General features: G+C 57.5%; 3 protein-coding genes across 7 annotated transcripts in view; 2 read left to right on the top strand and 1 right to left on the bottom strand.

The window, feature by feature from the left end:
- The window catches only part of ADGRG1 (adhesion G protein-coupled receptor G1), a 34523-nt gene extending 25621 nt beyond the window's left edge, over positions 1 to 8902 (top strand). For all 5 annotated transcript variants that reach the window (XM_070399121.1, XM_070399120.1, XM_070399124.1 and 2 more), the window contains exons 2-14: positions 69 to 167; positions 912 to 1334; positions 2151 to 2289; positions 2839 to 2986; positions 3507 to 3638; positions 3959 to 4075; positions 4318 to 4363; positions 4594 to 4697; positions 5421 to 5539; positions 5985 to 6253; positions 6461 to 6569; positions 7066 to 7334; positions 7509 to 8902. In XM_070399121.1, the coding sequence (XP_070255222.1) occupies positions 104 to 167; positions 912 to 1334; positions 2151 to 2289; positions 2839 to 2986; positions 3507 to 3638; positions 3959 to 4075; positions 4318 to 4363; positions 4594 to 4697; positions 5421 to 5539; positions 5985 to 6253; positions 6461 to 6569; positions 7066 to 7334; positions 7509 to 7639 (2070 nt within the window). In that variant the 5' untranslated portion in view covers positions 69 to 103 and the 3' untranslated portion in view covers positions 7640 to 8902. The remainder of the gene's footprint in view (positions 1 to 68; positions 168 to 911; positions 1335 to 2150; positions 2290 to 2838; positions 2987 to 3506; positions 3639 to 3958; positions 4076 to 4317; positions 4364 to 4593; positions 4698 to 5420; positions 5540 to 5984; positions 6254 to 6460; positions 6570 to 7065; positions 7335 to 7508) is intronic.
- KIFC3 (kinesin family member C3) overlaps positions 1 to 27744 on the bottom strand; it is a 268780-nt gene that overhangs the window by 157141 nt on the left and 83895 nt on the right. The window lies entirely within an intron of this gene.
- ADGRG3 (adhesion G protein-coupled receptor G3) lies at positions 11146 to 25684 on the top strand. Its single transcript, XM_070397889.1, has 12 exons — positions 11146 to 11244; positions 12957 to 13137; positions 17731 to 17869; positions 18351 to 18497; positions 19419 to 19553; positions 20073 to 20112; positions 20287 to 20387; positions 20534 to 20646; positions 21789 to 22069; positions 22149 to 22242; positions 23862 to 24136; positions 24896 to 25684. Exons 1-12 carry the CDS (start codon positions 11184 to 11186, stop codon positions 25003 to 25005), a joined length of 1677 nt encoding a protein of 558 aa, XP_070253990.1. The 5' UTR covers positions 11146 to 11183; the 3' UTR covers positions 25006 to 25684.

Raw genomic sequence — 27744 nt, 5'->3', positions numbered from 1 at the left:
CCCTCTGCAGGGCTGGCTCAGCCTCCCCGTGGGTCAGGCCCCTGGCTAACATCCCTGCTGTCTTTCAGGCAGCGACTTCCCAGGGTGACTCCTGAGGCGGAAGATGGCTGCCCCAGTGCAGGTGCAGACGGGGCCGCTGCTACTGGGTCTGCTGCTCCTGGTTCAAGGTAGGCTTTCCTGGGACGGCTGGGACTGGCCTCAAAGGCCCCCATGCCTAGGCCAGCGGCCAGTGCACCCCTAAGCCCTTGGGCAGGCACAGACCTGTAGACACAGCTTAGCAAGTAGATGGTACCTTTGAGAAAAGAGGAAGGTCCCCCCCCCCCCCTTTTTTTTTAAAGAATAGTTTATTGATTTTTAGAGAGAGAAATGGAGAAGAGAGAAACATCGATCGGCTGCCTCCTGCATGCCCCCTACCGGGCACTGAGCCTGCAACCCAGGCATGTGAGCGGACTGGGAATGGAACCAGCTACTTTTCGGCACACAGGACAACCCCCAGCCAACTGAGCCACACCGGCCAGGGAGGGCACCCCCTTTTCTCTGGCAGATGTAGTTTCCCGATGCACAGCCTGGGGTGGGGATCACGGACTGGGTTTCCCCCCCACTCACTCTGGAGCCATAGCTTCCTTGTGCGATGCCCCAAACCTGTCTATAGCAGCACGGCCTCATCAGATACCCGGTTGCTATTTAAAAATGCTTTGCCTTAGAAATGATGACTTTTGAGTTTCTTCTTTTCATATTTTGAAGCCAATGATTTTTGAGCAAGGTCACTCACATTTATGTAGGCCCTTTGAAGTACTGACCTTTGAAATGTGTGTGGGTCCCAGATACTGGGCCCCTGTGTTCTGGTCCCCGGGCCTGCCCCTTCCATGGCCCCTGCCCCAGAGTCCCATCTGCAGTGTCTGCCTCCTCAGGTGCCCAGGCTGGGGGCTTCCGGGAGGACTTCCGCTTCTGCGGCCAGCGGAACCAGACGCAGAAGAGCAGCCTCCGTTATGAGCGGTGGACACAGCTGCGCATCTCCATCGAGAACTCAGAGGAGGCCCTCACAGTCCACGCCCCCTTCCCTGGAGTCCCCGGGGCTTCCCACTTCTTCCCCGACCCCAGGGGCCTCTACCATTTCTGCCTCTCCTGGAACCGCCACGCTGGGGAATTGCACCTGCTCTACGGCAAGAACGACTTCCTGCTGAGTGACCAAGCCTCCGGCCTCCTGTGTTTCCAGGGCCAGGAGCCGATCCTGGCCCAGGGCCCCCGGATGCTTGCCACCTCTGTCAGCTCCTGGTGGAGGCCCCAGAACACCAGCCTGCCCAGTGCTGTCGGCTTCACCTTCTCCTTCCACGGTAAGCTAGGCAGGAACAGCTTGTGCAAAGGCCCTGAGGCAGGGAAGGCAGAAGAGCGCAAAGCAGGCTGGGAAACGGACAGGCTCTGAGGTCCGTTCATGGAGCGCGGGCTTCGTTCACAGGCAGTGGGGAGCCACTGAAGGTGCCAGAGGAGGGGAGAGTGTGATCCAAGGTGTGCTTCGGGAGATCTGCGGGAAGGGAGCGGTGAGGGGGGAGGGGGCCGAATCCCATCCGGAGGCTGCGGGAAAGGCCCAGGTGAAGGAAGATGGAGTCTGAACAGTATGGGAACAGAGCGAATGGAAAGAAGGGACTGGCTCTCAGGAGCCAGAGGATGTTTGTCCCCATTTCACAGAGGGGGAAACTGAGGCACGGAGAGGCACAGGCCCCCCACCCCTCAACATGTGCCCATCCCCGTTTGACCATCCAAGTCTGCAGCCCTGGGGTGCAGGGGACCCAGGCGCAGGGCCTAGAACCTGGCGTCGGGGAGGCTGCGGGTATGGAGTCCCCAGAGCCACCACATGAGGCCCCCCCACAATCCCTCTTGAAGGGACCCTGGCACGGTCCCTCCCAGTTCCTGTGTGTAGTCAGCAGGGCCCCTGGGTGGGGGTGCCCCATGTCACTCGGCGGGGGTGGCTGGAGGTTCCTGGCTGGCCGGCAGCCTCTCTGAGTGAATGGGGAGCCCATCCCACCTAGTAGAGCCTCCGTTTTTCCTTCCATAAAATGGGAATGAAGCTCTCGGAGTAGTGGGAGGATTGAGAGGCTCATGAGTGTGGCAGGGACCTCAATCAATAGCCTTAGGTGTGTCTGTCCCCCCAGATCCTCCCCACAAGGCCTCCCACAATGCCTCGGTGGACATGTGCGAGCTGAAACGGGACCTCCAGCGGCTCAGCCAGCTTCTGAAGGCTCCCAGGAAGATCCCAAGGAGGCCCTCGGCCACTCCCACCCACTCCAGCCAGTGAGTGTGTATCCGGGCAGGCTGGGGACTGGAGTGGGAGGCCCGGTGGAGACCTCGCCTGGGGCTGGAACTTTCTTCTTGTCTTTCCATCTCCCTGTGGAGGAGCTGGGGTTCAGCCTGCAGGCCACGCCCCACCTGCCTGAGCGTGGGGCAAACACCACTCCTGCCGTCCAGGACAGGATGCCCAAGCCCTCTCCCCAGCAGTGAAGGACAAAGGATGGGCCCATTTTACAGTTCAGCAGACTGAGGCCTGGGGACGGTAGGGCTGCTCCAGGGCCTCAGAGTAGGTCTGACCAGGCAGAACTGGGCCCAGGACAGGCCGCACCCCCACCCCCACCCCCCTTTCCTGTTTGCCCGGATGTTCCCGCTTCCTCTCTCCCTCCTGCAGGTCATCCTCTCTGTTTTTCTCTCCTGCCCCCTCTCTCCTCTCCCCTGACCCCCTTTCCCTCTCCCCGTCTGCCTCTTTCCTGTGTATCTCCCTGTGGCTCCCTGCTCGCCAGCCTGGACCCCCCGACCCCCAGGAGTCACCACCTCTCTCGCCCCTGCCAGGCAGCTGCAGAGCCTGGAGTCGAAGCTGACCTCCCTGAGGTTCACAGGGGACACGGTGTCCTTCGAGGAGGAGCGGGTCAACGCCACCGTGTGGAAGCTCCAGCCCACAGCCGGCCTGCGGGACCTGCACCTCCACTCCGGGCAGGAGGTCAGGGCTCGGGATCTGCCAGGGCGGGAAGCGGATGTGGAGGCCAGGGAGGGGCGTGCTGGATGTGTGCTGACGAGCAGGGAGCCAGGCCCAAGGAATTCCCTTGGTCAGGGCTACCCCTTGGTGGGGGGTGGGGGTGGGGGGTGGGGTGGGGGGCTGGTCCTTGCACGAGGGGCACATCTGTGCAGACAGAGACCGCCCCCAGAACGCCCGTGCATGAGATGGTGTCTTGCCTGGGCCTGGTGAGCTGGGAGCCATCCACACCCCACACACAAGGATGCTAAAGGCAGGGTTGGCGTCTGAAGCCCGAGGACAGGATACCGTGGGATTGTCTCAGGCCTGTTTGCCCCTGGGGGCCTGGGCTCTAACCATAAAGCTCCCCAGCTAATGCTGGCGCCCACGAAGGAGGGGGAGAAGGGCTGCTGTGGGTCAGGCAGCATCTGGGAAAGTGTGTGCATGGGAGGGGCTGGGGGGGGCGAGGGTCGCTCTCTGGCTGACGCTAAGGACACTCTGTCTGCAGGAGGGGCCGGGGGAGATCCTGGAGTACTCGGTGCTGCTGCCCCGCGCGCTCTTCCAGAAGACCAAAGGCCGGAGGGGGGAGGCTGCCCAGAGACTCCTCCTGGTGGACTTCAGCAGCCAAGCCCTGTTCCAGGTACATTCCCCTGCCCCGCCCCCCCCACCCCGGAAAAGCCGAGTCTGTCTGACGGAAAGATGGAAGGAAGCGTGGAGCCCAGCCCCTCCTCCAGGAGTCAGAGCCCTTCCTTACAAAGCCAGAAATTGGCCCGCACCGTGCACATCTCCCCGGGGGGTCTGAGTGGCATTGTTCTCACTACAGTGTAAATGACTACACGTGCAATCACTGATCCCAACGGGAGACCCAGCATGGCAGCGACAGGAGCCTAGAGAGCTAGGGGATTCTGGGCCTTGCTTCTCAGCCCCGAACCCCTCCCCTCTCCCCCACCTCACATCTAGGACAAGAATTCCAGCCAAGTCTTGGGGGAGAAGGTCTTGGGTATTATTGTGCCGAACACCAAGGTCGCCAACCTCTCGGAGCCCGTGGTGCTCACCTTCCAGCACCAGCCACAGCCGGTGAGTGTGAGCAAACCGGCCAGGAGGCGGGGTCCCCTTTGGCCATGTTTTCCTTCCTTCCCCCTCTCTTCTGAATCACTGGTCTTTAACGAAATGGTCGACTGGCCAATCAGGCTGTCAGGTCCAACTGGGGTGTGTGTGTTGGGGAGAGGGGGGTGTGGGTGTGGCCTGACACTGACTTCCTGTCCGGCCCATGAAGGGGTGGACTGTAATGGATGCACTCTCCCTTCTGGCCCCTACAGAAGAACGTGACGCTACAATGTGTATTCTGGGTTGAAGGCTCGGCACGTGAGTGTGGAGGGGTCTGCCCTGGGCAGGTACCTGCAGGGTGGGGGGCATGGGGTTAATCAGGGAGGGCTTCCTGGATAAGGTGGGCTTTGAAGAGGGAGTGATGGCAGATGAGGGATCTGCTGGGTGGAGCAAAGGCTCGGGAGAATGATACAGTCATACATTTGGGGGTTCAGTGGGGTCCTGGGAGACTGGGCTTGATCAGAGCCCCCATGCTGTCCCCTCCCCAGTGACCGGCCCAGGGAGCTGGAGCAGCGCCGGGTGCAAGACCATCAGCAGAGAGATGCAGACGTCCTGCCACTGCGACCACCTGACCTACTTCGCAGTTCTGATGGTGAGCTCTTGCTGTGTGCCCGCCACCCCTCAGATAGTCTGTCACCCGTTCCTCACAACAACCCCCGAGGTGGCTCCTGTTCTCCCATTTTATAGATAATGAAACGGAGGCTCAGAGAGGTTAAGCAATTTACCCGAGGTCACACAGCTCCTAAGGAAAGGAGCTGGTCTCTACAACCCCTGCCGTTTACCGCCAAGTTTTGGCGCATGACAAAAATGCAGATTCCGGGCCCTGACCTAGAATGCTGATTCCTCCGGGCTGGTGTGGGGCTAGGAGAGTGCTTCTAAGGAGCCCTCGAGGGGGGTACCGAGGTCCAGTGTGGAGGCCCTTGGGTGGGCATGAGTTCCCCCAAGATCTCAGAAGCTTTGTGTCCGAGGTCCCTGTTCTCAGAATCTTAGAGACCAGAGTGGCCTTCAGCTCTTCCCTGGGGGTGGGTGCTTTCTCCATCACAGACACCCTAATCCTGCATTGAATGTTGTAGAAAACGAATCAGTGCCCGGACAGAAGAGGGTACCTGGTGAGGGTTCCTGGCCTTTGTGGGTCAGGGACCCGTTGGGGAAAGTGCTGAAAGCTATAGGCCCCTCCAGAAAATGCACTCACGGGACCGCAGTCTGCTCAGTCTGGGGAGGGGGTTCACAGACCCTTGAGGCCCCCCCCCTCCACGGACCACGGGCTCATGGAGGGGGCACACCGAGGCAGCGCTGACCTGTCTCGTGGACCCAGGTGGCCTCCGTGGAGGTGGACGCCGTGCACAAGCACTACCTGACCCTCCTGTCCTACGTGGGCTGTGTCATCTCCGCCCTGGCCTGCGTCCTCACCATCGCCGCCTACCTCTTCTCCAGGTAGGACCGGGGAGGGTGGCAGAGGGGAGGGAGGCCCGTTCCAGGCCCCCAGGCCAGGACCCACCTCCATGGAGACCTGCCCTGGAGATGGGTGTGGTGGTGGGAGCCGTGAGAGGTGCTGGCTGCTGGCCCCTGGGCACCGCCTTCCCTCCTCAGACCTGTGGTGTGTGGGTAACAGCATTTTCCCCTGACTTTGGGAGCATCTGGTGGGTTGTAGTGGCTGATTTGTCTATTTTGCTGTCTGGCTAAGGCTGCTGTTAAATGCACATAGTAGGTGCACAGGGACAAGTGGGGAATGGCTTGGCTGCAGTCTGGAGTGTGTGTGTGTGTGTGTGTGTGTGTGTGTGTGTGTGTGTGGTGTTTGTGTGTGTAGTCTGGGAAGGCTGCCTGGAGGAGGAGGAGTGGGTCACAGGGTAACCATTCCCCTTGCCCCACCCCCACGCAGGAGGAAGTCTCGGGATTACACCATCAAGGTGCACATGAACCTGCTGCTGGCTGTCTTCCTGCTGGATGTGAGCTTCCTGCTCAGCGAGCCGGTGGCCCTGACAGGCTCCGAGGCTGGCTGCCGCGCCAGCGCCATCTTCCTACACTTCTCCCTGCTCGCCTGCCTCTCCTGGATGGGCCTGGAGGGCTACAACCTCTACCGACTGGTGGTGGAGGTCTTCGGCACGTACGTCCCCGGCTACCTGCTCAAGCTGAGCGTCGTGGGCTGGGGTAAGTTGGTGCAGGGTGTTGGTGGGCCCCCAGACCTGCCCTGGCTTCTGGCCAAGCCAGGCACCTGGCTGTGCTTCTCCACCCAGCTCTCTGGTGGCTTCCTCACTGCCTCCTTCCCCTTCCCCCATCCTCAGGCCTCACCAGAAGGCAGGGGAGGGGTGAGCCTCACAGGGCGGGAGATGGAGCTTCACCCTTTGCTGTCCACAGGCTTCCCCGCCTTCCTGGTGACCTTGGTGGCACTGGTGGACATTAACAACTACGGCTCCATCATCCTGTCTGTGCAAAGGACCCCAGAGAGTGTCATCTATCCGTCCATGTGAGTGGCTGTGTGTGGTGGGGGCAGGAGTTTGGGCCTCGGGGTGCTTCACCTTTGTACCATCTATATTATTACTTGCTTTAATGTTTTCCTTTAAATCGTCTAACTGTTGATTTGAAGATGTACCTTTTAAAAATTATCTTATCAACTACAAATCGGAAACCAGCATCACTGCCAGACACAGCGAGTAATCATATCATACAAACAAACACGGGGACAAGGAAGCCCTGGTACCAAATGCTGGCTGCTGGCTGTGAACCGGAGGCCGGCTCTTTGTTGAAAAGGGAGACTAGCAAGAGTAAGAGGCAATAAAAACACATCAGCACCCAACGGAGCCTTTCCTCTGACTCCCGAGAAGGAATAAAGGAGACTTGAGGAGGGAGTGACTTTTCACCCCATGAGCCCCTGGTGTTTAAAGCAGTTCCCCTGCACCCCACTGGGCCCGCCCAGCCCTGCACTGAGCCCCCACCCGCTGAGCCCCCACCCTGGTCCGCAGGTGCTGGATCCGGGACTCCCTGGTCAGCCACATCACCAACCTGGGCCTCTTCAGCCTGGTGTTTCTGTTCAACGCGGCCATGCTGGCCACGATGGTGGTGCAGATCCTGCGGCTGCATCCGCACACCCAGAAGTGGCCCCACGTGCTGACGCTGCTGGGCCTCAGCCTGGTCCTCGGCCTGCCCTGGGCCCTGGTCTTCTTCTCCTTTGCTTCCGGCACCTTCCAGCTTGTTGTCCTCTACTTCTTCAGCATCATGACCTCCTTCCAAGGTAGGCGTGGCCTGGTGTCGTGGGTGACCGCGGGGTCACTTTGGTGCCGGGAGCCTGTGTTCAGAGGAGGGCAGAGGGCAGGGGGCAGATCTGAGTCGAGGTGACTCTGGGAGGGAGAAGTTGGGGGGATGCTGCCGCCCGCCAGCTGAGCCCCGTGTCCCTCGCCGCCCACAGGCTTCCTCATCTTCCTCTGGTACTGGTCCATGCGGCTGCAGGCCCAGAGCGGGCCCTCCCCTCTGAAGAGCAGCTCGGACAGCACCAGGCTCCCCATCACCTCAGGCAGCACCTCGTCCAGCTGCATCTAGGTCGCCAGCCCGCCACCCGGTGTGAGGGAGCAGCGATGCGGCCTCGCACCACTGCCTGCGCCCCTGCCGCCGGCCCCGGGACCTCAGAGGGCTGGAGCTGTCGCATGGCGGCCGGACTCCCAGGCTGGGCCTTCTGAATTGGCCCTCGGACCACCGGGCTCTTGGGTTCACTCTCAAGGGGCTCAGGAGTGGGACCATCCTCCTGGCCGCCCTCGCCTGGGGCTGAACTCGCCCGCCCTGGGCTCAGCCCTCGTGGCTGGGGGTCGGGAACCGCAGGCCCCGGAGTCAGATCGTGGACCTTGGAGGCCTGGCAGAGGCTTTGGCCTCGTGTCTCTGCCCAGGACAGAAGTGGGCCGTGGCTATCCTGTTTCTGGTGACCACCAGGAGGGTACTCTGCAGTCCCTGTCATTTTAACCCAAGGGTGGCACCCAGGGTGAAAGGGATTGGGGCCGAGCTTCAGACCTCAGCGGGAGGAGACTCCTACCCCTACCCCGACCAGCAGCAGCTGCCCTGCGGCTGAGCTCAGGGCTCTGTGCTCTGTCAGCTTCCCAACCCACCCTCTCCCCTCCCCTGTCCTCCACTCACAGCCCCCAATTCTAATGGTGTGTTTTGGGCCATGGTTCCCCAGAGCTGCCCTGTGCCTGCTGTAAACCTTTACTTACTGCACGGGCCTTTGCGGGCCCCTGACTCAGGCTTAGGATAGGTGTTCTGGGCTAGTTCCGTTTGTCCACCGGGGCCTCTCTGTAAGCTGCATCACCCTCGTTCACTGCCAAGCCCATACCTCTCGGGGGACCTCAGGCTCCCCCAAGGCCCGCTGGTGGCTGGAACCGTGGCCCATGGTGGAGTAAGTCTGTTTCCACCCCGGCACCCTGCAGACAGAGGCATATCTCAGCTGGTGACACCGGCCTAGAGCCCATTGCAGTTCACTCTGCTGGACACAGAGGGTCAGACCTGGTCACCCCCCCGCCCCCCCTGTGACCTCCTAGCCTAGTGTGTGAGGCGCGCACGAGACCAGAGCTCCTGGAGCTACAGGCATGGGGTCAAGGGAGCCATCTGCCTGGCGGGAAATCCAGGAAGACTTCCTGCAGGAGGCAGCATTGGATCTGCATCTCAGCCTTACAGATGGGGAGGGTTTTCTTTGTAGTTACTAATTCATTTGTCTTTGATATTAAAAAGGAAGTGATATTCATTGTAGAGAATTTGGAAAGCGTAGAAGAGTGTAAAGAAGAAAATAAAAGTCTGCTGTTGTCGTCACCTAACAAATTGATGTAAACGTTTTGGGGTGCTGCTCCCGAGTTTTCTTCTCTGCTACTGTTAAAAGTCACTGATTGGGAAACGTGAATGAGAGAAGAGGACTATGTGTGTGTGTGTGTGGGGGGGGGGTGGGGAGAAACAAAACAAAACACCTACTGGACAAGGGGAAGGATAAATGGCAACTGGGTGTCAGTGTTGGGAGGCAATAGGGAGCGGTGGGGTCTGTGGTGAACTGGACTTGACAAACCCACACCGAGGAGCAGCTGCTGCTCATCTCTAGCCGGTCACTGCCTCGCAGGGATGAGCGTCTGTGTAGCCAGGCCACCTGCCTTTGATGAGAAACAAGAAATCCACCTTGTGGTGGTGTCACATCCCTGGATTTTAAAATGGTGGCCGATCCAGAAAAATTCGCTGGCCCAGGAAGTCACATGTGAGGGCTGAACTCAGCTCTCGGCTGGTCCGCGTGATGTGTGTCACCAGTTTCTGGACCAGTGTGAGGTACAGGGCCTGCAAGGCTGAAATGACTGAACGATTCTCCCATCACCCACCGCCTCCAGCCTTGCTCGGCCAAATCTCCCCGCCCCACCCCGTGACACAGGTGAAGCAGGTCAAACACACTCTGTCCGCGTGAGTCCTGGGAGCAGTCGTGTTTGTTGCTATTCGTCCCAGGCGTTGAAGGCCGGTGCAGGTCCGCCAAGGTCCGCCTCCGAGCTTTCTGCCCTCCCCGGTCTCCTCCCTCCGCTCCCAGCTGCCCCGGGAGGTGTGTGTGAGGTGTGCCTGGGACCCTCTGAGGGTTTGGGTGCCAGGACGGGTCTCCGGGGGTGGGCTCAGCAGGTAACAAGTCACAGAGCCCTTGTCCAGTGCCGGGGACCTGGGGTGGGTAGGCCGGCAGGCTGCTGGGTGGGAGGAGGGGCAGGCCCAGTGGTTCCCGTCTGTCCTCCCAGTCTTCCCTGCAGGGGACACGCCTGGGGTCCCATGCCAGATTCCTGCCTGCCACCACACCCCACAAGTGACCCCGACATGCCCTCCCCAGCCTTCCTCAGGCCCAGAGGGCCCAGCTGGGGACCGCGTCCTGTCCAGACGCCATGGGGGAGGAAGTGGAAATAGAGGCCAGTCGGGGCTGGGCGGGTCCCCATGAGGCCCCCAAAGCAGAGCAGGTCTGGCTCTGGCCTGAGCTGGAGGGGGGACTGATCACATGCACCTTCTTGGCGGGGTGCCCTTTACCTTCTGATCTCAATGTGGCGGTGGACCGATATGCCCAGGGCCTTGGCCTCATCCGCAGGCTTCCATGGGGCCACCAGAGTTGGGGATGAAGTGGCCAGCCCCTCCCTTTCTTCATGTCTGACCCCATGTGTGTTTGCTGCCCTGACTTCCTGCCTGGGCCACCGGGTCATGGGACAGTCAGACAATGATAGGGATGACAATGGCCACTCAAAGTGACCGAACAATTCACTGGCATCATCTCATGAGATCCCCACGCGCCTCTGAGAGGCGCAGAGTAACGGACAGCTCAGGAAAGCCAGGAAGTGGCCAGGACAGACGTCAGCCCAGGCCTGGCCAATCCCCAGAGCCCATGCTCTTGTCCCCGCCCCCTCCCAGCCTGCCTCTCCTGGTGAGAAAGGGCCCGGACCCCTGGGCTGGCTCCCTCTCTTCTCCCAGCCCCCAGCAGGCATGGATTTGAGCCTGGCTTTGTTCGAACCATAGGGACCATAGGCGTGAGCAAGAGAGCACACATTCCATCCATGCTGAGCCTCATCCCTGTAGCCAGGCTGTGTGCCCGCGTGTATGGGCCTCCTCAAACTCTGACCCGGTTCTGGGAGGCAGCCCATTGCCGTTTGCTTAACAGAGGAGGAAACAGAGGCTCAGAGAGGCCCCCAGCTTGTGAGAGGAAGGTCTGAGCTGCGTGTGCCTGACTCCAAAGCCCGTGCTCACCACCACTCCCCAGCGGCCCGCTCTTGTGAGGCCTCTGTGGCCACTAGGCCGCAGCCCCACCGCACCCTCCCAGGCAGGGCCAGGAGCGCGTCCCCCGGTGGGTTCGGCAGCTCCTGCCCAGTCCGGCTCCCTCTGCAGGTGGTCACAGAATGGGGTGAGACGGGAGCACTGCCCAGTTCCCCACACCTTTCACAACCCAACCGATGGCGCCATGGAGCAGGAAGGATTACAAAAAGGCCACAGGAAGCTCTGACGCTGCGCTGCGGGGGAGGGTGGGGGCCAGAGGGCTCTGCAGAGCCTGGGACCAGAGGATACACAGCCACAGGGCTCCCTCCGGAGTGGACAAGGCTGGCCAAGGATGGTGCCGCCCAGGACCCTGGGGGCACTGCTTCTCTCGCTCCTCCTGCTCCTGGCCTCAGGTGAGCGACTGGCTCCTCATCCCCTCCTGCCAAGCCCGGAGACCCCGTGCCAGGGGCGAGGATGGGTAGGGAGGGGGCTTGAGTTAGATGCCATCCTGGTAAACTTTGGTCCTCTGGGCCTCAGATCGTTGCCCTGGGGATGGAGGGAGCATGGAGAGTGCTCCCCAGTATGCCACCTGCACTGTGGCTCCCTGGCAGGCCTGGCCCTGGGACACAGGTGGGCCCTGGGACATAGATGGGCCCTGGGACACGGGTGGGCCAGGGACATAGATGGGCCCTGGGACACGGGTGGGCCTGGGACATAGATGGGCCCTGGGACACGTGTGGCCTGGGACACAGTTGGGCCCTGGGACACGGGTGGGCCTGGGACATAGATGGGTCCCGGGACACGTGTGGCCTGGGACACAGTTGGGCCCTGGACAAGCTCTTCTCCACCTGGCCTCTGATCTCTGAGAAGCAGCAGGGGAGCTGTAGAGCCTGAGGCCTGGCAGGGCTCACACTGCCCTCCCACCACCCTCCTCCGCTCCCCCGCCCCCCGTCCCCACAATGGCCCCACAGTCCTCAGGCATCCAAACCAGGAACAAGACTCTTCCGCCCACTTCACTCTTGGCCTTGCACACATGTGGCCATTGTCCAGGGGCAGTTTGAAAACCCCAGGCCTTGTCCTTGCTGGTCTCTTTCCCAGGAAAGCTGTGCTCCAGCCCCTGCCCACCTGGCCAGCTCTTATTCATTTCCCTGCTGCTCTGGGAAGTCCATGGTGATCCCTCAGGCAGAGGGGGAAAAAACCTGCAGGGAGCTTTATCTGGACAAGGGGGAGGTAACTTGGTGTCAGTGCTGGGGAGGCAGTGGGGAGCGGTGGGGTCTGTGGTGAACTGGACTTGACAAACCCACACCGAGGGGGCAGCTGCTGCTCATCTCCAGCCGGTCGCTGCCTCGCAGGGATGAGCGCCCGTGCAGCCAGGCCACCTGCCTTTGATGAGAAATGAGCACCTACAATGGGTTATGTCCTTTATGATCTCTAATCTCCCCCCAAAACCCATTGGCCTCATTTGACTGATGAGAGGATTGAGCCTCAGAGAGTTTACATAACTTGTCTGAGGCCACACAGCTTGTACGTGACCCAAAGCTTCCTCTCCAGCCCCTGTCCCAGGTGAAAGGGAACGGAACGGGAAGTCATGGAAGCTGGTTGCTAGTCCTGGAGCCATCTCCAGCTAGCTGGTGACCTTGCCCCAGTCACTATGCTACAGGGGCCTCAGTTTGCTGTGTTCCCTACTCCAGGAAGTTGCCATGAGGGTTGTAATGGAAATGGGGGAGAATGAGGCAAACCAAGACCAATACATTCATTAGGCCACAGTTGCAAGGGCTTTGGATGTAAAGTCTGATGTAAAACAACTGCAAAAAGCCAGGCAGACTTCCTGGAGGAGGTGCAAAAGGGTACTATCACTAACATAGTAAACCTTTTATCTACAGAGCCACATGCCCAAGCCCTTTGTACACACTTTCTCCAAAGCATCCCACTGGCCCTGTAAGAAGGGGGGGAGTGAGGGAGGAGGGGAAGGGTATCTCCTTTCACCTTGGACCCGAGGCCCAGGGAAGGTGTGATCCAGCTCAAGTGCACACCATCAGTGTGAATGGGCGGAGCTGGGGTTCCAGCCCACACCACAGACTCTGGAGCCCTTGCTGCCCCTTCACACTCTACGTTCCTCCCTTAGGTGAGAAAGATTTCACGAACAAATCTGAGCAAACAACACAGACTGAGCAGCCGAGGAACGTCTGCCTGGGGCTCATCAATAAGGACCATTACGAACCCTTCGAACTGATGAACACTGCGGAGTGCTTCAACAACTGCGCGCAGTCGGGGAGCTCCTCCTGTCATCTGGAAAACTTGCAGAGGTAACAAGGCCCTCTGAGCGGGAGCAGGGATCTGGGGTTCCTGCAGGGGTGGGGAGGAGGGACGGGACGGAACTATCAGCCCCCATGACCCCAGAAAATGCTGCTCCCATCTCGCCCTTCCACCTTGTTGTTGGACACGCGTATCTCTCTGACCTTGAGGCTCCTCTGACTCAGTGGATACAGAGATAAATCAGCCCCCGTCCCTGCCATTGGGAGTTGTGAAGGGACAGACACAGGCCCAAACGATGGTGACTCCAGAGTGTGGTCCTACAGAAGGGGAACAAGGGACCAGGTTAGCTCAAAGGGAAAACGTCTGCCAAGGCTTCCTAGAGGAGGGAACCCAGGAAAGGGCTTTGAAGGTTGCATAGGAGTTTTCCAGTTGTACCCAAGCAATGTTAGGAGATACCGGCAACCGAACTTCAGGGAGCATTGAGGAAGAACACCAGTGCTTTGAACTGTGAAAGAATAACGTGCTGGTGATGGAAGTAACAATGGGGAGGTGGGGCGGGTTGGGGATAGAACTGAAAATATAAGTCGGGACCAAAATATGAAGGGCTGTATAAGCTACACCAATGTGAGAAGGGGCGGGCCAATGGTGTATTTTATTTTTTAATATATTTCTATTGATTTCAGGGAGGAAGGGAGAGGGAGAGAGAGATAGAAACATCAATGATGAGAGAGAATCATTGATTGGCTGCCTCCTGCACGTTGGACCGAGTCGCAACCCAGGCGTGTGCCCTTGACCAGAATCGAACCCGGGACAACTTCGGTCCGCAGACTAACGCTCTTTCCACTGAGCCAAACCAGCTAGGGCTGTATGTATGTCTTGTCTTTTTATTTTCCTAATGTTATCTTTTGAAGATCCAAACATTTACTTTGGATGAAGCCCAATTTAAATTGTGTGCGTGTGTTTGCTGTCATATCAAAGACATTTCATCTAGCCCAAGGTTGCAAGGATTTTCTCCTAAGTTTTCTTCTACAAGTATATGGTTCTAGCTCTTATAATTAGGTTGTGCATTTGGAGTTAAATTTTTGTGTACAGTGTGAGATAAATGTCTAACTTTACATTATTATTATTTTTATTACTACTTTTACATCTGGATATCTAATGTTTCGGCACCATTTATTGAAAAGACTATGCTTTCTCCACTGAATTGCTTTTGGAGGGCATTCCATTGAAGAGCTAAGTGGAGCCTTAGCCGGTTTGGCTTGGTGGATACAGTGTCAGCCTGCGACCAAAGGGTCCCGGGTTTGAATCTAGTCAAGGCATGTACTTTGGTTGCAGGCTCCTCCCTGGGCTGGGCCCTGGTCAGGGCCTGTGCAGGAGGCAACCAATCAATGTGTTTCTCTCACATCAATGTTGATGTTTCTCTCCATCTTTCCCTCTCCAACTCTCTCTTAAAAAAAAATCAGTGGAAAAATATCCTGGGGTGAGGATTAACAACAAAATAACCCCCCAAAATCAAACAATGAAAGAGTTAAGTGGACGCTCCTGGAATATCTTCTCCCAAGCTGGTAAACCAGAAATGAAGCTACATCCCTGCAGAGAGCAATGCCCCTGTGACAGATTTGAAAGAAGCAGGGGTGGCGGTACCTGTTCCAACTCCATTGACCTCTCCGAGTCAGGCGGGTCTCGGAGGATGGCTGCGGACCAGCAGGAACTTAATCGCGTGGCGAGTCCGATGACAGCTGCTGTCCCAGACGGATGTGATCACTTGAACAAATCAACACAGGCCCTGGCAATGGGTACCCAGCTATTACCCGGCGAATGCTTTTTCCTCCGTACCAGTTCGCAAGGACCTGGCAGAGCCAACAGTATTCTGTCGCGGTGTTTCCTTGGGGCTGTGGCAGTTCCCCCCTCCTTGCTGTCATCATATACTTCACAGAGACCTTATTGATCTTGACATTCAGCAAAGCATCGCTAGCCCACATTATGCCGATTAGATTTGAGGAGCAGAAAGTGACATGTACTTAAGACGCCTGAGGAAGACATGAGTGAACTAGAGGATGGGAGATAAAGCCCGCAAGAATTCAGGGGCCCATCATCTCATTGCATTTTCTGGGCATTCGGATGTCTGGAGAGTGGCAAGATGTCCCCTCCAAAGTAAAAGGCGAGTTGTTTAATGTCACACCACTTAACCATGAAAAACAACCACCAGCAGGCACAATGTGGAAAGATATGTATTCGGCAAACATGAAACCAAAGGAATCTAAGTAGCTATACTAGTATCAGGCAGGCAAGATGGTACTTAAGTGGGTGTCGATGTTGTAATTAAAAATTCATTGGTATAGCGATGCTTTAGACTTTTTGAATATGTTACATTTCACACCTAAAATAATTTTTTAAGTGCTCTGCGAAGCAGATGAGGAAATATTTCCTTGAGAAAGCAAATGGGGCTGTTTTATGAGGCCACAGAATTTTTTTTTAAAGTGCATGAGGTGAAATATATAATGAAATACAATTCACGATTTTATTCGGTAATCATGACAATCGCAATACTTCTTTTTAAAAATATTTTTATTGATTTCATTGATTTCAGAGAGGAAGGAAGAAGGAGAGAGAGATAGAAACATCAATGATGAGAGAGAATCATTGACCGGCTGCCTCTTGCATGCCCCCCTCTGGGGATCAAGCCTGCAACCTGGGCATGTGCTCTTGACCGGAATCGAACCTGGGACCCTTTAGTCTGCAGGCGAATGCTCTATCCACTGAACCAAACAGGCTAGGGCCTCAATTCTTCTTTGTTTCCATTTTTAAAAGGTAAACAAAAGCTAGACTCAATTGACGTGGTTCAATCCATGGGTTTGGACAGCCTCGCCCCAGTGCTTCTGGCTTGATGGTGTTCTAATTGCCTGCTACACTCAAGCACATTTGCACATCTCTGCCTGGCTTACTCTTTACATTACACAATATTTTTTCTGTGGTTTCTTGGGGGGTTTTTGCCTTGGTAACTGTGAGCGTTCAAAAATGATGTCAAAATAAGAGCCTCCTTTTGTGTTCCTGGCAAGCCCTCCATAGCTACTCCTTTCCAACAGCCTTGATCTGGCTGTATCTTCCCCCCACCCCTACCCCTCCCTTTCCATTGCTGTCTCAGGCCTAGCCTGAGCAGCAGATCTTAAGACCTTAGGTTTAAAACAACCACCTGGCTTGCATTGAAGTTTCAGTACCACGGAGAGCGCCACAGACTGGCCTCACCTTGCTGTTTTAGGGGAGGCCAGGGAGCTGTGGTGAAATAAATGCCAATTAACTTCTATGTTCTGTGAGGTTCAACAGCAGCTCAGGTCCCATAAGTCAGTTTCCACACAGCTCCGTCCTCAAAGACCGAATTCCCGGTATGCAGTGAGTACTCAAGAGATGCGAGGAGGCGCTCACCCACGCCACGCAATTACCATCCTGCAGTTGAAAAGGCTCAGAGGAATTTCTCCAAAGCAGATATGCGAAGGCCAGCACGCATATAGAAAGATGCTCCACATCATTACACATCAGGGAAATGCAAATTCAAACCACAATGAGATGCCACTTTATACCTCCCATGAAGAGCAAATCGAAGAATAAGTATTGGCAAGTACATGAGGAAATCGGTGCCTACCTCGTTGGCGGAAATGCGAAAGGGTGCAGCGGTGTGGAAGACAGCCTGACAAATCCTCAGAAAGTTAAGCAAAGCATTACCACCGGCTTCACTCCTAGGTTGGTACCCAAAAGGACGGAAAACAAATCCTCAAACAAAAGCTTATCTGTGAATGTTCATAGCAGCCCTAGTCACAATAGCCCAAGCATGCAAACGGCCCAAATGTCCACCAATGGGCAAATGGAAAAACAAGATGTGGTATATCCGTACAATGAGATATTATTCGCCCATAAAGAAGGAATGAAATACTTGTACAAGCTGCAACATGGATGACCCTTGAAGACATGATGCTAAGTAAAAGAAGCCAGGCACAAAAGGTCAGGTGCCATCTAATTCCATTTATAGGAAATATCCGGAATTGGCAAATGCATTGAGACGGTAACCAGATTAGTGGTTGCCAGGGGCTAGGGGAGGAGAGAAGATAGTGACTGCTTAATGGGTATGGGGTGATGCTTTGTACACCTTAGAAAAATATTTTTATTGATTTCAGAGAGGAAGGGAGAGAGAGAGAGAGAGAGAGAGAGAGAGAGAGAGGATGAGAGAGATCAATGATGAGAGAGAGTCATTGATCGGCTGCTTCCTGCACTCCCGACACCGGAATCAAGCCCACAACCTGGACATGTGCCCTGACTGGGAATCAAACCATGACCTTCTGGTTCATAGGTCCACATAAACTTTAAAGTAGTTAAATGATGTGTTTTAGGTTATATGGAAGTTTTTACAAAAAGACAAACACGTGAAATACTCAGAGGGACTGCTGGCTAGAATCCCTCGGACAAGCTTGGGCTGTTCCTCGGTGCTCCCAGGGTCTTCCCGTTGCTATTCTGAGTCACCCCTCCCGCCCCAAGAGCCTGATGATCATGGCCCATGGTTTCTCTCCTCCTTTCATCCAGGTTGGGGACCAGGTGAGTGGGGGGCTCAGCTGGCAAGGCCCCACATTGCCCCTGCCCCCGGCCCCTTGCAGATACTGGCTGGACTATGAGATCTACCTGGTGGAGAGGAGTCTGAGGGGGACGGTGGATTTGCCTTTTCTGAAGGCTTTTGTCAAGAACGTCAGCACCAGCATCGCAGAAGACCTGCACTTCTCTCTGAACCTCTCTCAGGTGAAGCGTCCCCGCCCCTGCTGGCTGGCTCTGGCCGGTTTCCTCAGGCATGGCTTTCGGAATTCTGCAGGAGTCATGGTCTGGGCTTGGTGCCCAGCAAAACCTAGCCCTCCTGTGTCCCTGCAGGGCCCCTCTTCCTTGCTGATGGGTGCTGGTGAGTTAAGTGGATGAGTGGGTCCCGGTAACAGATTGTCCAGATTTCTAGGACGAGACCCCTGGAAGGTCTCCTTGTTACTCCCATTCTCTGGATTGGGAAAACTGAGGCTCCGTGAGTGCCATGACGTGTCCCAGGGCTCACAGCCTGGACAGAGAAGAGCTGGGGCTGTGTCCCCGATGTCCTGCCTCTCAGAGCGGAGGTCCTCAGGTGCCGGCTCTCCACCTGGCGTGCCTCAGTTTCCCTCCCCCCTGGGGGAGTGGCAGGACCTGTGTTGGGGGCTGGAATCCTTGGGTCGAGAAGGAGCCACTGGGTCTGTGGTTACAGATTCCGGGGCAGATGACGGAGGATAAGCACCAGTTCCCCGCCAGCGTCCGGCTGCCCAGAAGCCTGTTCGCCTCCCTGCAGGGCAGCCGGCCGGTGGTCCCCTTGGCCGTATCTGTGCTGGACGTCGGCCTGGGGAACCTCTTCAAGGTGAGACGCTAGGTGGAGGGAAGGGCAGCTCTGAGGCTCCCCAGCCAATGCCCGTCCTCTTCCTCGAGGAACCCCATGGCGACGGAGAAGGCGAAGAGCCTCTGCAGCTCACGGCCACCCCAGACCCGTCTCTAGAGCCTGTGGCTTTCAGGCTCACACTGGTCCACACACTCAGATATTCGGACCCCACATACCAGTGACCTTGGACTGTATGTGTATCCCAAGTGTGCCCGTGTCCCTGTGGGACACACATGATGGGTGCTGGTGAGTTAAGTGGATGAGTGGGTCCCGGTAACAGATTGTCCAGATTTCTAGGACGAGACCCCTGGAAGGTCTCCTTGTTACTCCCATTCTCTGGATTGGGAAAACTGAGGCTCCGTGAGTGCCATGACGTGTCCCAGGGCTCACAGGGACACGTCATGGGTGGGTCACGATGTTCCTGGGACACACATGCATGTCTTTCCTACACACACAGTCCACATGAGCGAGTGTGCCCGTACCCATGCAGACGTGTCCCATGCGTGTCCCAGAGGCATATATGTGCTCCCATGCAGACGTGTGCATGCCCAGTGCTGGTGCGGCCAGGGCCTTCAGTGGTGGGGTACTTACCCCTGTAGGCACCCACCGCCCCCCATTTCTGGGCTGATGTTTCTCCTGGCCCCGTGCCCCTCCAGTTAAGAGGCAGAGGAGCCTGGAGGCCAGGCGTGGAGAGTGGTGGGTGCCTGGCTTTGTGACCAGCCCAAGCAGGAGGCCATAGGGAGCAGCAGGGAGGATGTCACCCCTGACCCCTTGGTCCTCTGGCCCCTGGTCCAGACTTTGCCCTCCAGGCAAGGACCATGGGTCCTGGAGGCTCCCAGGAACCCTGCCACGGCTGAATTGAGACAGCCCTTCTGCAGCCTGGCCCTCCATCTCCCTCCACAGGGCCCCCAGCTCAGCCTGGAGGACGAGGGCAGCGTGTTGAACAACCGCCTGGTGGGCTTGAGTTTGGGCCGGATGCGAGTCACGGCGCTGCCGGAGCCTGTGGAGATCACCTTCTCGCACCCGCGCCAGCCTCCGGTGAGCCCCCACCCAGGCCGGCAGTGACGCAGGGGCAGAAGGCGGGTGGGCACCTCTGGGCACACGGACAGACAAGCACAGGACTCCGCACCGTCCACCCTCCACATCCACCCAGGAGAAGCCGTTAGGACCGCACACACAATTGTGCCCAGGGATGCGTGCCCACCCTGTGTGCGGATGCCCACATGCCTCCGGAACCCTCCCCGTCACGTGCTCACAGAGGTGCACACAGGACCTGGCACACCCCCACATGCATGCACACGGCATTACACACCCACCCACAGGCATGCAACTCTCCCACCCACAGCCCGTCACCATACCCAGGCCCCTCATGTGCCGATCCAGGGGCCATCAACGGTGTAACCCACCTTCCTATGTGACCACGATGTTCCTGTGTGAGCCTTGCACACACATGCTAAGAGGAGGGAGCATGCGGTCCCCCCCTCCCCTCCCACGCCCTTCTCTCCCCTTTCCCAGCCTCCCCCTGCCTCTCTCCTGACTCCCATTCTCTGGTTTCAGAACATGACCCTCACCTGTGTATTCTGGGATGTGACTAAAGGTAGGGCCTGGAGGACCTCCTCTGGGTGAGACAGGTGCGGGGAGTATGGACTCCCTTCGGGGTGCAGGGCCCTCCCCTCTCCTCCCTCCTCTTTTTTCCCCTCTCCCCTCTCTGGTCCCTCCTCTTCCTTCTCCCCTCCCTCCCCTCCCGATGGTCCTCTCCCCTCCTCTCCAGGGTCCACAGGAGACTGGTCTTCTGAGGGCTGCTCCACAGAGCCCGGAGCGCAGGCGACAATCTGCCGCTGTGACCACCTGACCTTCTTCGCTCTGCTGCTGGTAATGCCCCTCCCCACCCCCAGCGCGTCTGGAGGGGCCCAGCCTCCTGTCCTGGGAGGGGGCTTCCTGGCAGAGGCCATGGCCTTTGGGGATAGGTGGGCCTGGCCACCAGCTGATGGGGTCCTGGTTGGGGGTGTTGCCCACAGAGGCCGACCCTGGACAAGGCCACCGTGCGGACCCTGGTGCGAATCTCCCAGGTCGGCTGTGGCGCCTCCATGGTTTTCCTGGCCTTCACCATTGTCTTCTACGTGACCCTGAGGTGGGTGACCCATCCCCACGCCCTCCTGTCCTCAAAGGCAGCACACGGTGCCGGGCCAAAGGCACCCTGGTCGTGCAAAATCATATGGACGTCCTCTCCAAACCTCAGTGTCCTCATCCGTAAAATGCGGTGCGGTTCGATCCAGGACCAGGTCCCCGGGAGCCGGTCTCCCTCTGCTTCTCATACTTCGCTCTCTCCTTTGTCAATCGTATCAGGCAGCTTCTCCACCCCCAGGGGCCTCAGGGAGCCCAGGCTTGCATGACGGGCTCTCAGCTGTCCTGACGGTTAACATCGTACACGGAGCCCCAGAACTGAAGTCTTTCAAATATTTTTTTAAAATATATTTTATTGATTTTTTTACAGAGAGGAAGGGAGAGGGATAGAGAGTTAGAAACATCGGTGAGAGAGAAACATCGATCAGCTGCCTCCTGCACACTCCCTACTGGGGATGTGCCCGCAACCAAGGTACATGCCCTTGACCGGAATCGAACCTGGGACCCTTCAGTCCGCAGGCCGACGCTCTATCCACTGAGCCAAACCGGCCAGGGCTCTTTCAAATATTTTTAAACAATTATGTAGTCCGACCGGCGTGGCTCAGTGGTTGACTCTTGACGTATGAACCAGGTCAGGGCTCGATTCCCAGTCAGGACACAAGCCCGGGTTGCGAGCTCAATCCCCCAGTCGGGGGGGCGTGCAGGAGGCAGCCGACCAATGGTTCTCTCTCATCATTGTGTTTCTCTCCCTCTCCTTCTCCCTTCCTCTCTGAAATCAATAAAAATACATTTACAAATAAATAGATAATTATAGACTCGCAGGAAGTGGTGAACAGAGCGCACAGAGTCCCATGCTTTCTTCACCCAGCTTTCCCCAAAGATGGCATTTTCTATCCTCCTGGTACCATTTCAAAACCAGGGACGGACAGCAGAATGAACCCAGGAAATGGAAAGTTATGCCGTTGGGCTGAAGCATCGAGTTGAGGGAGGGAGGAGACCGGCAGGATCCGGGTGGCCATGGGTGGGCTCCTGGACCGGAACCCGAGGGCCCTCGCTCTGGCCGCGGCAGGGGCGGAGCAGAGGAGGCGGGGTGGAGAGGCCCCGTGATGCTGCGGCCCTTGCAGCCCCTCGCTGGCCCTTTTCCCCCAGGTTCTCCTGGAAGAGGTTCAAGTCAGAAGATGCCCCTAAGATCCACGTGGCCCTGAGTGTCAGCCTGTTTCTCCTGAACCTGGTCTTCTTCATCGATGTGGGGCATGGCCCACAGGGGACCCATGCTGCCTGTGTGGCCCGCGGGGCCATCTTCCACTACTTCCTGCTCTGTGTCTTCACCTGGATGGTGCTGGAATCCTTCCACCTCTACCTGCTCGTCATCAGGGTCTTCAACACCTACTTCGGGCATTACTTCCTGAAGCTGAGCCTCGTGGGCTGGGGTAGGTGTGGCCGGGCTGGGCAGAGGGGCTGGCTCCGGGGTTTGTGTCCCAGCAATGCCGTGCCTCCTCCTCCGCCCAGGCCTGCCAGTCCTCATGGTCATCGGCACCGGGAGTGCCAACAGCTATGGCCTCTACACCATCCAAGACCGGGACAACAGGACCACACTGGAGCTGTGAGTGGTGGCTGTGGGAGCAGGAGTGACGCCGGGTCCCTGGCTGCACATGTGGAGGCCAGAGGGAGGTGGGGAGAGGAGAGACCCAGGAAGTCAAGGCGAAGGATCCTCCGATCCGCAGGGGTAAACTGAGGCCTGGAGAGAGGATATGCAGTGAGCGAGGGGTCCTGAGAAGGAAGAGAGAGACCAGGAGCAGGAGGCGGGACGCCTTGCTCTAGCCTGGTCCACCACCAGTCCATCTGGCACTTGGGGACATGTTTGTTTGTTTTTGTTTTCAATACTTTTTATTGGTTTTTTACAGAGTTGGAAGGGAGAGGGATAGAGAGTTAGAAACATCGATGAGAGAGAAACATGGATCAGCTGCCTCCTGCACACTCCCTACTGGGGATGTGCCTGCAACCAAGGTACATGCCCTTGACCGGAATCGAACCTGGGACCCTTCAGTCCGCAGGCTGACGCTCTATCCACTGAGCCAAACCGGTTAGGGCTGGGGACATGTTTTTAAAAGTGCCCCCTACCCCCAATCTGACAGGCCAGGTGCTCAGCTGGGTTTCAGCCCCCACCTGCCCCAGCAGCCAGGTGCCCTTGCGCAGGGCACAACCTGCTCGCGTATCCCCAGCAGCTCTGGTCCTATGTAGGCTCTGCCTCTGCGTTGCTGTGTGACTTTAGGCAAGCTCGTCCTCTCTCTGGGCCTCAGTCTCCTCATCTGTACAATGGGGTGGAGGGCTGACAGACATGCCCTTTTGGACTTTCACCCCTGCAGTGCAGGGAGCACTGGGGCAGAGCCAAGCCCCTCCCAGGGCGTCTGTCTTGGGCCCATGGCTCTGTGCTAAGAGGGGCTGGTCATGTCCCCTGGACTCAAATGCAGGGCCACAGGGTAGACCATAAGATAAGTGCATGTGGCAGCCTGGGGTGGGGTGGGGCTGCATTAGACTGGCAGTCACACACCGTCTAATGGGCAGCTGCCAGGCATGTGTGTTGTTGTTTGTTTTGTTTTTTTTAAGTGTGTGGTGTATTTTTTATTGTTTAAAGTATTACATGTGTCTCCTTTTTCCCGATTGACCCCTCCTCCCCCGGCCCCAGGCATGTGGTTTTACAACAGAAGCAGAAATCTGGGTGCTTATGCCAAACCTCCTACTTTTTAAACGATGGTTATTAATTCATTTTTTTTACAACATCATGTGGGGCATATCTCTGGGGCCCAATTGACCCTATTGCACCCACTAGTCTAAAGAGACAGCAGAACCCTAGCTGGTTTGGCTCAGTGGATAGAGTGCCGGCCTGTGGACTCCAGGGACCCGGGTTCGATTCCAGTCAAGGGCACACTGGGAGGTGTGCGGGAGGCAGCTGATCAGTGATTCTCTTTCATCACTGATGTTCTATCTCTCCTTCTCCTTTCCTCTCTGAAATCAATACAAATATATTTAAAAATGAAAATAAAATAAAAAAGAGACACCAGCCCAGAGCCTCCCAAGAGCCCCTCCCCCAGGAGAGGGGGTTGCTGGGTGGAGACGGGAAGGGCGTCTTCTCGGTCGCTGAACGTCAGTCCGGGGAGACTGCCCAGGGCTCGCTGGTCAGGAGGACCTGGCCCCGTCCCAATGGCCACCCACCTCCACCAGGTGCTGGTTCCGGGAGAAAACTGCCCTCTACGCCACCGTCCACGGCTACTTCCTCGTCACCTTCCTCTTCAGCGCTGTGGTGCTGGGCCTGCTGGCCTGGAAGATCTTCACTCTGTCGAGTGCCACGGCCGGCAAAGAGCAGAGGCAGCACTGGAAGGGGGCCCTCACCTTGCTGGGCCTCTCGAGCCTGGTGGGCACGACCTGGGGGCTGGCCATCCTCACGCCGCTGGGCCTGTCCACCATCTACATCTTCGCACTGTTCAACTCCTTACAAGGTGAGGCTCCTGGGCCCGGGAGGTGGCGGCTGCCCCGTCCGCCCCTGGGGCGGGAGGTTGGGATGGGAGGCAGGGAGAGAGTGGTTGGCAGGAAACAGGATTCCATGAGGCCAGCTCAGGTCAGGGCTGCTGACTGTAAATATCCGACCCAGGCCTCTCCCCAGACCCTCGGGCCAGAAAGGCTGGCTGGCCTCAGGGGAGCTGCTGCCAGGCTCAGGAAAAGCCTCCAAAGCAAAGCAGATACTTTCTCCATCTTTCTCTCTGGAGCCACGTGCATGCTCTCGCCTTCTTCTCTCTCCGCTGGCCCATTCCTACCCGTGGCCCCCAATATGGTCACCTCAACCCCAGATGACCTGCCAAGTCTAGTGACGACGGTCTGATTAGGTCTCTTCCAGTTCGTAGGAGTGTCAAGGATCTGATGGGGCCACCTTAGAAAGACAGAAACATCAATGATGAGAGAGATTCATGGATTGGTGGCCTCCTGCACACCCCACACTGAGGATGGAACCCGGGCATGTGCCCCGACCAGGAATCGAACCGTGACCTCCTGGTTCATAGGTGGACGCTCAACCACCGAGCCACGCCAGCTGGGCACCCTTCATATTTAAACCTGAACTCCAAGATGCCTTTTTGATTCTTTTTCCGGTTTCATTTTTGCCCCATTTCCCCGTAAATTCTTGAACTTTTACGATGGGGCTATTTCTCCTCTGGGCAGCCGCCGCCAGGCCGCCCAGCTCCCCGCTGCCCTCTCCTCCGCAGGTGTCTTCATCTTCTGCTGGTTCACCGTCCTCTACTTCCCGAGCCAGACCACCGTGTCCTCCTCCTCCGGCACCGCCCGGGCTGAGCAGACCCACACGGCGTCGCAATGACAGGACTCGGCTCTGACCCACTGTGTGCACCTGGACAGCTCCCCGCCTCCCTCTGGGCCTCGGTCTCCACGAGTGTGGCTGGGGAGGGAGGGGGAGGGACGGGGCGAACCACATGATCTCAGAGGTCCCACCCAGATCGGCTCTGGCATCAGAATCCCCCAATCCAGGACTGCAGGGGCTCAAGGTTCCCCTAACCCTGAGCCTCCTACCAGCACAGAACAGCACCCTCACCCCTGCCGCTCTGCACACCCCCCCACCCCACCCCACCCCTGCCTTCATAGAGAAGCAGCCTATCTGCCATTGCCCACCGTCTGGTCGCAGTAAGAGGGGAGTCTGTTGCTGGCACAGCCCCTCCAAGGAGCCCAGCCTCCCCTTCCTCCCCGTTGTCACGGCCTCTCCACCCGCTGGCTCCCCTGCCCGTGGTGAGGGGGCATTTAGGAGGCGTCAGCCCCTTAGGCACCAGGTAGTTGTGAACTGGAGGTTTGTTTGGGGGGTTGGTCCCCCAGCCCACCTGGTCTCGGCCAGTCCCACCATGGCCTATTATCACAGAAGAACCCCCACCATTTGGGGGGGCTGCCAGCCCTTCAGGTGCCAGGACACTGACATTCAGAGAATGCCACTCAGTGGGTGACACCCCCAGCAAGGCCCCTGTTCCCATTCTGACTGCCATGTGGGTGGCTTGACCTCTGACCTGCTGTCACGGTAGGGGTCATGGTGGGGGTCACAGTGGGCTGGAGGTGCAGGGCAGGGGAGGGGGCTGGGCTGAGCAGAGAGAGGGAGCACATCCCCCCAGCCTTCCCCTCCCCCCCCACCCCCGCACACCCCACCGGGAATCTGAGCACCTACAGCTACAGAGCAGGGGCTTTGCGGGCCTCACTAGCCCCGTCAGCCCGGCCCGGGTGCATCTGGGACCCTGAGCAGATATCCGAAGTCCTAATAGGTAGATGTGTGAGCTTGGCAGCAGCCTGACAGCCCTGAGCCAGGGGTGTGTCCCAGGCCAGACCCTGCTTCCAGCAGCTGGACCTCTGTGTCGGCAAGCAACCGCATGCTGTTTCCTCCATAGGAAACAAAAGGAGGCAGATAATAGAGATGGAGGAAGAGATAGAGAGATAGAGCTAGAGAGAGAGAATTAACAGATGAGCTGATGCAAAGGAAGAGGTCAGAGAGGGACAGATGGAGAGAGACACAGCCCGCCTCCCCACACCCCCTTCCCCAGCCTGTGGACAGGAGGGCAGAGCCCTGGGACGGTCCCCCTCCCCGAGCCCCATCTCCACCATCCCGTTCCCGCCCCAGCCTTGCTTACTAACCAGCGGGGAATGCACCCCTCCCCACCCGCACCCGGCCCAGTCAGGCACATTCTACAGATGAGAAGTTAGTCCAGTGAGACCCTCCCCACGGCCCCGGGGCTGCCGGCCTGCCAGATGCCAAGTTGGGACCAGCAACAGATGAAAGACAGGAAGGGGGGTCCTATTTTAAGCAAGTCACCGTGTTCCTGGAAGGGAAATCCTGGGGTGTGGCCATCACGGCAGCTGAGCCACAGGCTTCGGTTTTGTGCACACACGTGGTGGGGCTGGGGTTTATCCTCACAGACCTAGGATTCTCAACTCAAGCCAAGGGTCTCAGCTCCCTCCCCCCAACCTGCGCTCAGGAAGAGCAGAGGGACGCCAGGGTCTGAGGGCCTGGGTTCAAATCCCGCCTCTGCTACGAAGGGGCCGTGTGGCCCTACGCACGTCACCGCGCCTCTCTGAGCCCGCTTCCCGCTCCGTAAAATTGAGATCGAGTCCTTGCCTCGTCCTGAGAGCACTAAGTGAGGTGACGAAGTCCAGTGCCCCGCATGATTCAGGGGGAGGTAGTTGGCCTCCCGAGACCCCCTTCCTTGGCTTGAAGAGAAACCAGGTGGAGCCCTTGTGTAAAGCATGAGCCTGTATGTGAACTAGGAGGTCCGGGGTCCCGGTGTGAAGGTTAAGGCTCCCAGATTCCTCCTCAGCTCTGCCAAGTGCACAGCCCCGTGTGGGGACGAGGCACGGAGGCCCCGAGAGGCCCAGCATCCTGCCAAGGACCAGTTCCTCACCCGCTGAACCTGTAAGGCAGGGGTGGCAGCAGCCGCCCCACAGGGTTGATGAAGGATTAAATGAGACACTGGCTGAGAGGGCTGCCTGGTGCCCGGCCCGCCTGGTCCCGCAGGAATGTGACTGGGCCAGAGCTTGGCCTTGGCCATCACCTTATCAGGCCCTGGGCTGCAGGGCTCATCGGGGTGCTGCAGGATGGCCCCCCCCCCCCCATCACCACCATGGCTCCCTGGTTCTCTCCACTCTACCCCAATTTATTTACTCCTAGTATGTTTTTATGACAATGTAACAAATATACAGGAAATTAGAAGACCTACTTATTCTGTGCTCTCTGATAGATAATATCAAAAGACAAAAATTATTCACAAATTAATCTACGAATACAATGCAACTTCAATAAAGATTCCAAATGATTCTTTACGGCTTTTAAAAAGTTATTCTAAAATTTATATGGAGGCATTTAGGCCTCACATAGGCTATGTCAACATAAATGAAAGAGGGCATAGAAGGAAGACTTGAACTACAGGTTCTTTAAGAAATTATTACAAGACCATAATGATAAATCCAATATGGGGTCTGTGCAGGGATAGGCATGAAGACCAGTGGAACAGAATAGAGGGCTCAGTGGCAGACTCGTGTACACTTAGGAGACATAATACATGACTAAAGT

Source organism: Myotis yumanensis, unplaced genomic scaffold (genome assembly GCF_028538775.1).
Source record: "Myotis yumanensis isolate MYYU_CA2020_CCGP unplaced genomic scaffold, mMyoYum1.0.hap1 SCAF_18, whole genome shotgun sequence".
Taxonomy (NCBI): Eukaryota; Metazoa; Chordata; class Mammalia; order Chiroptera; family Vespertilionidae; genus Myotis; species Myotis yumanensis.
This window is presented reverse-complemented; position numbering and strand designations above follow the sequence as displayed.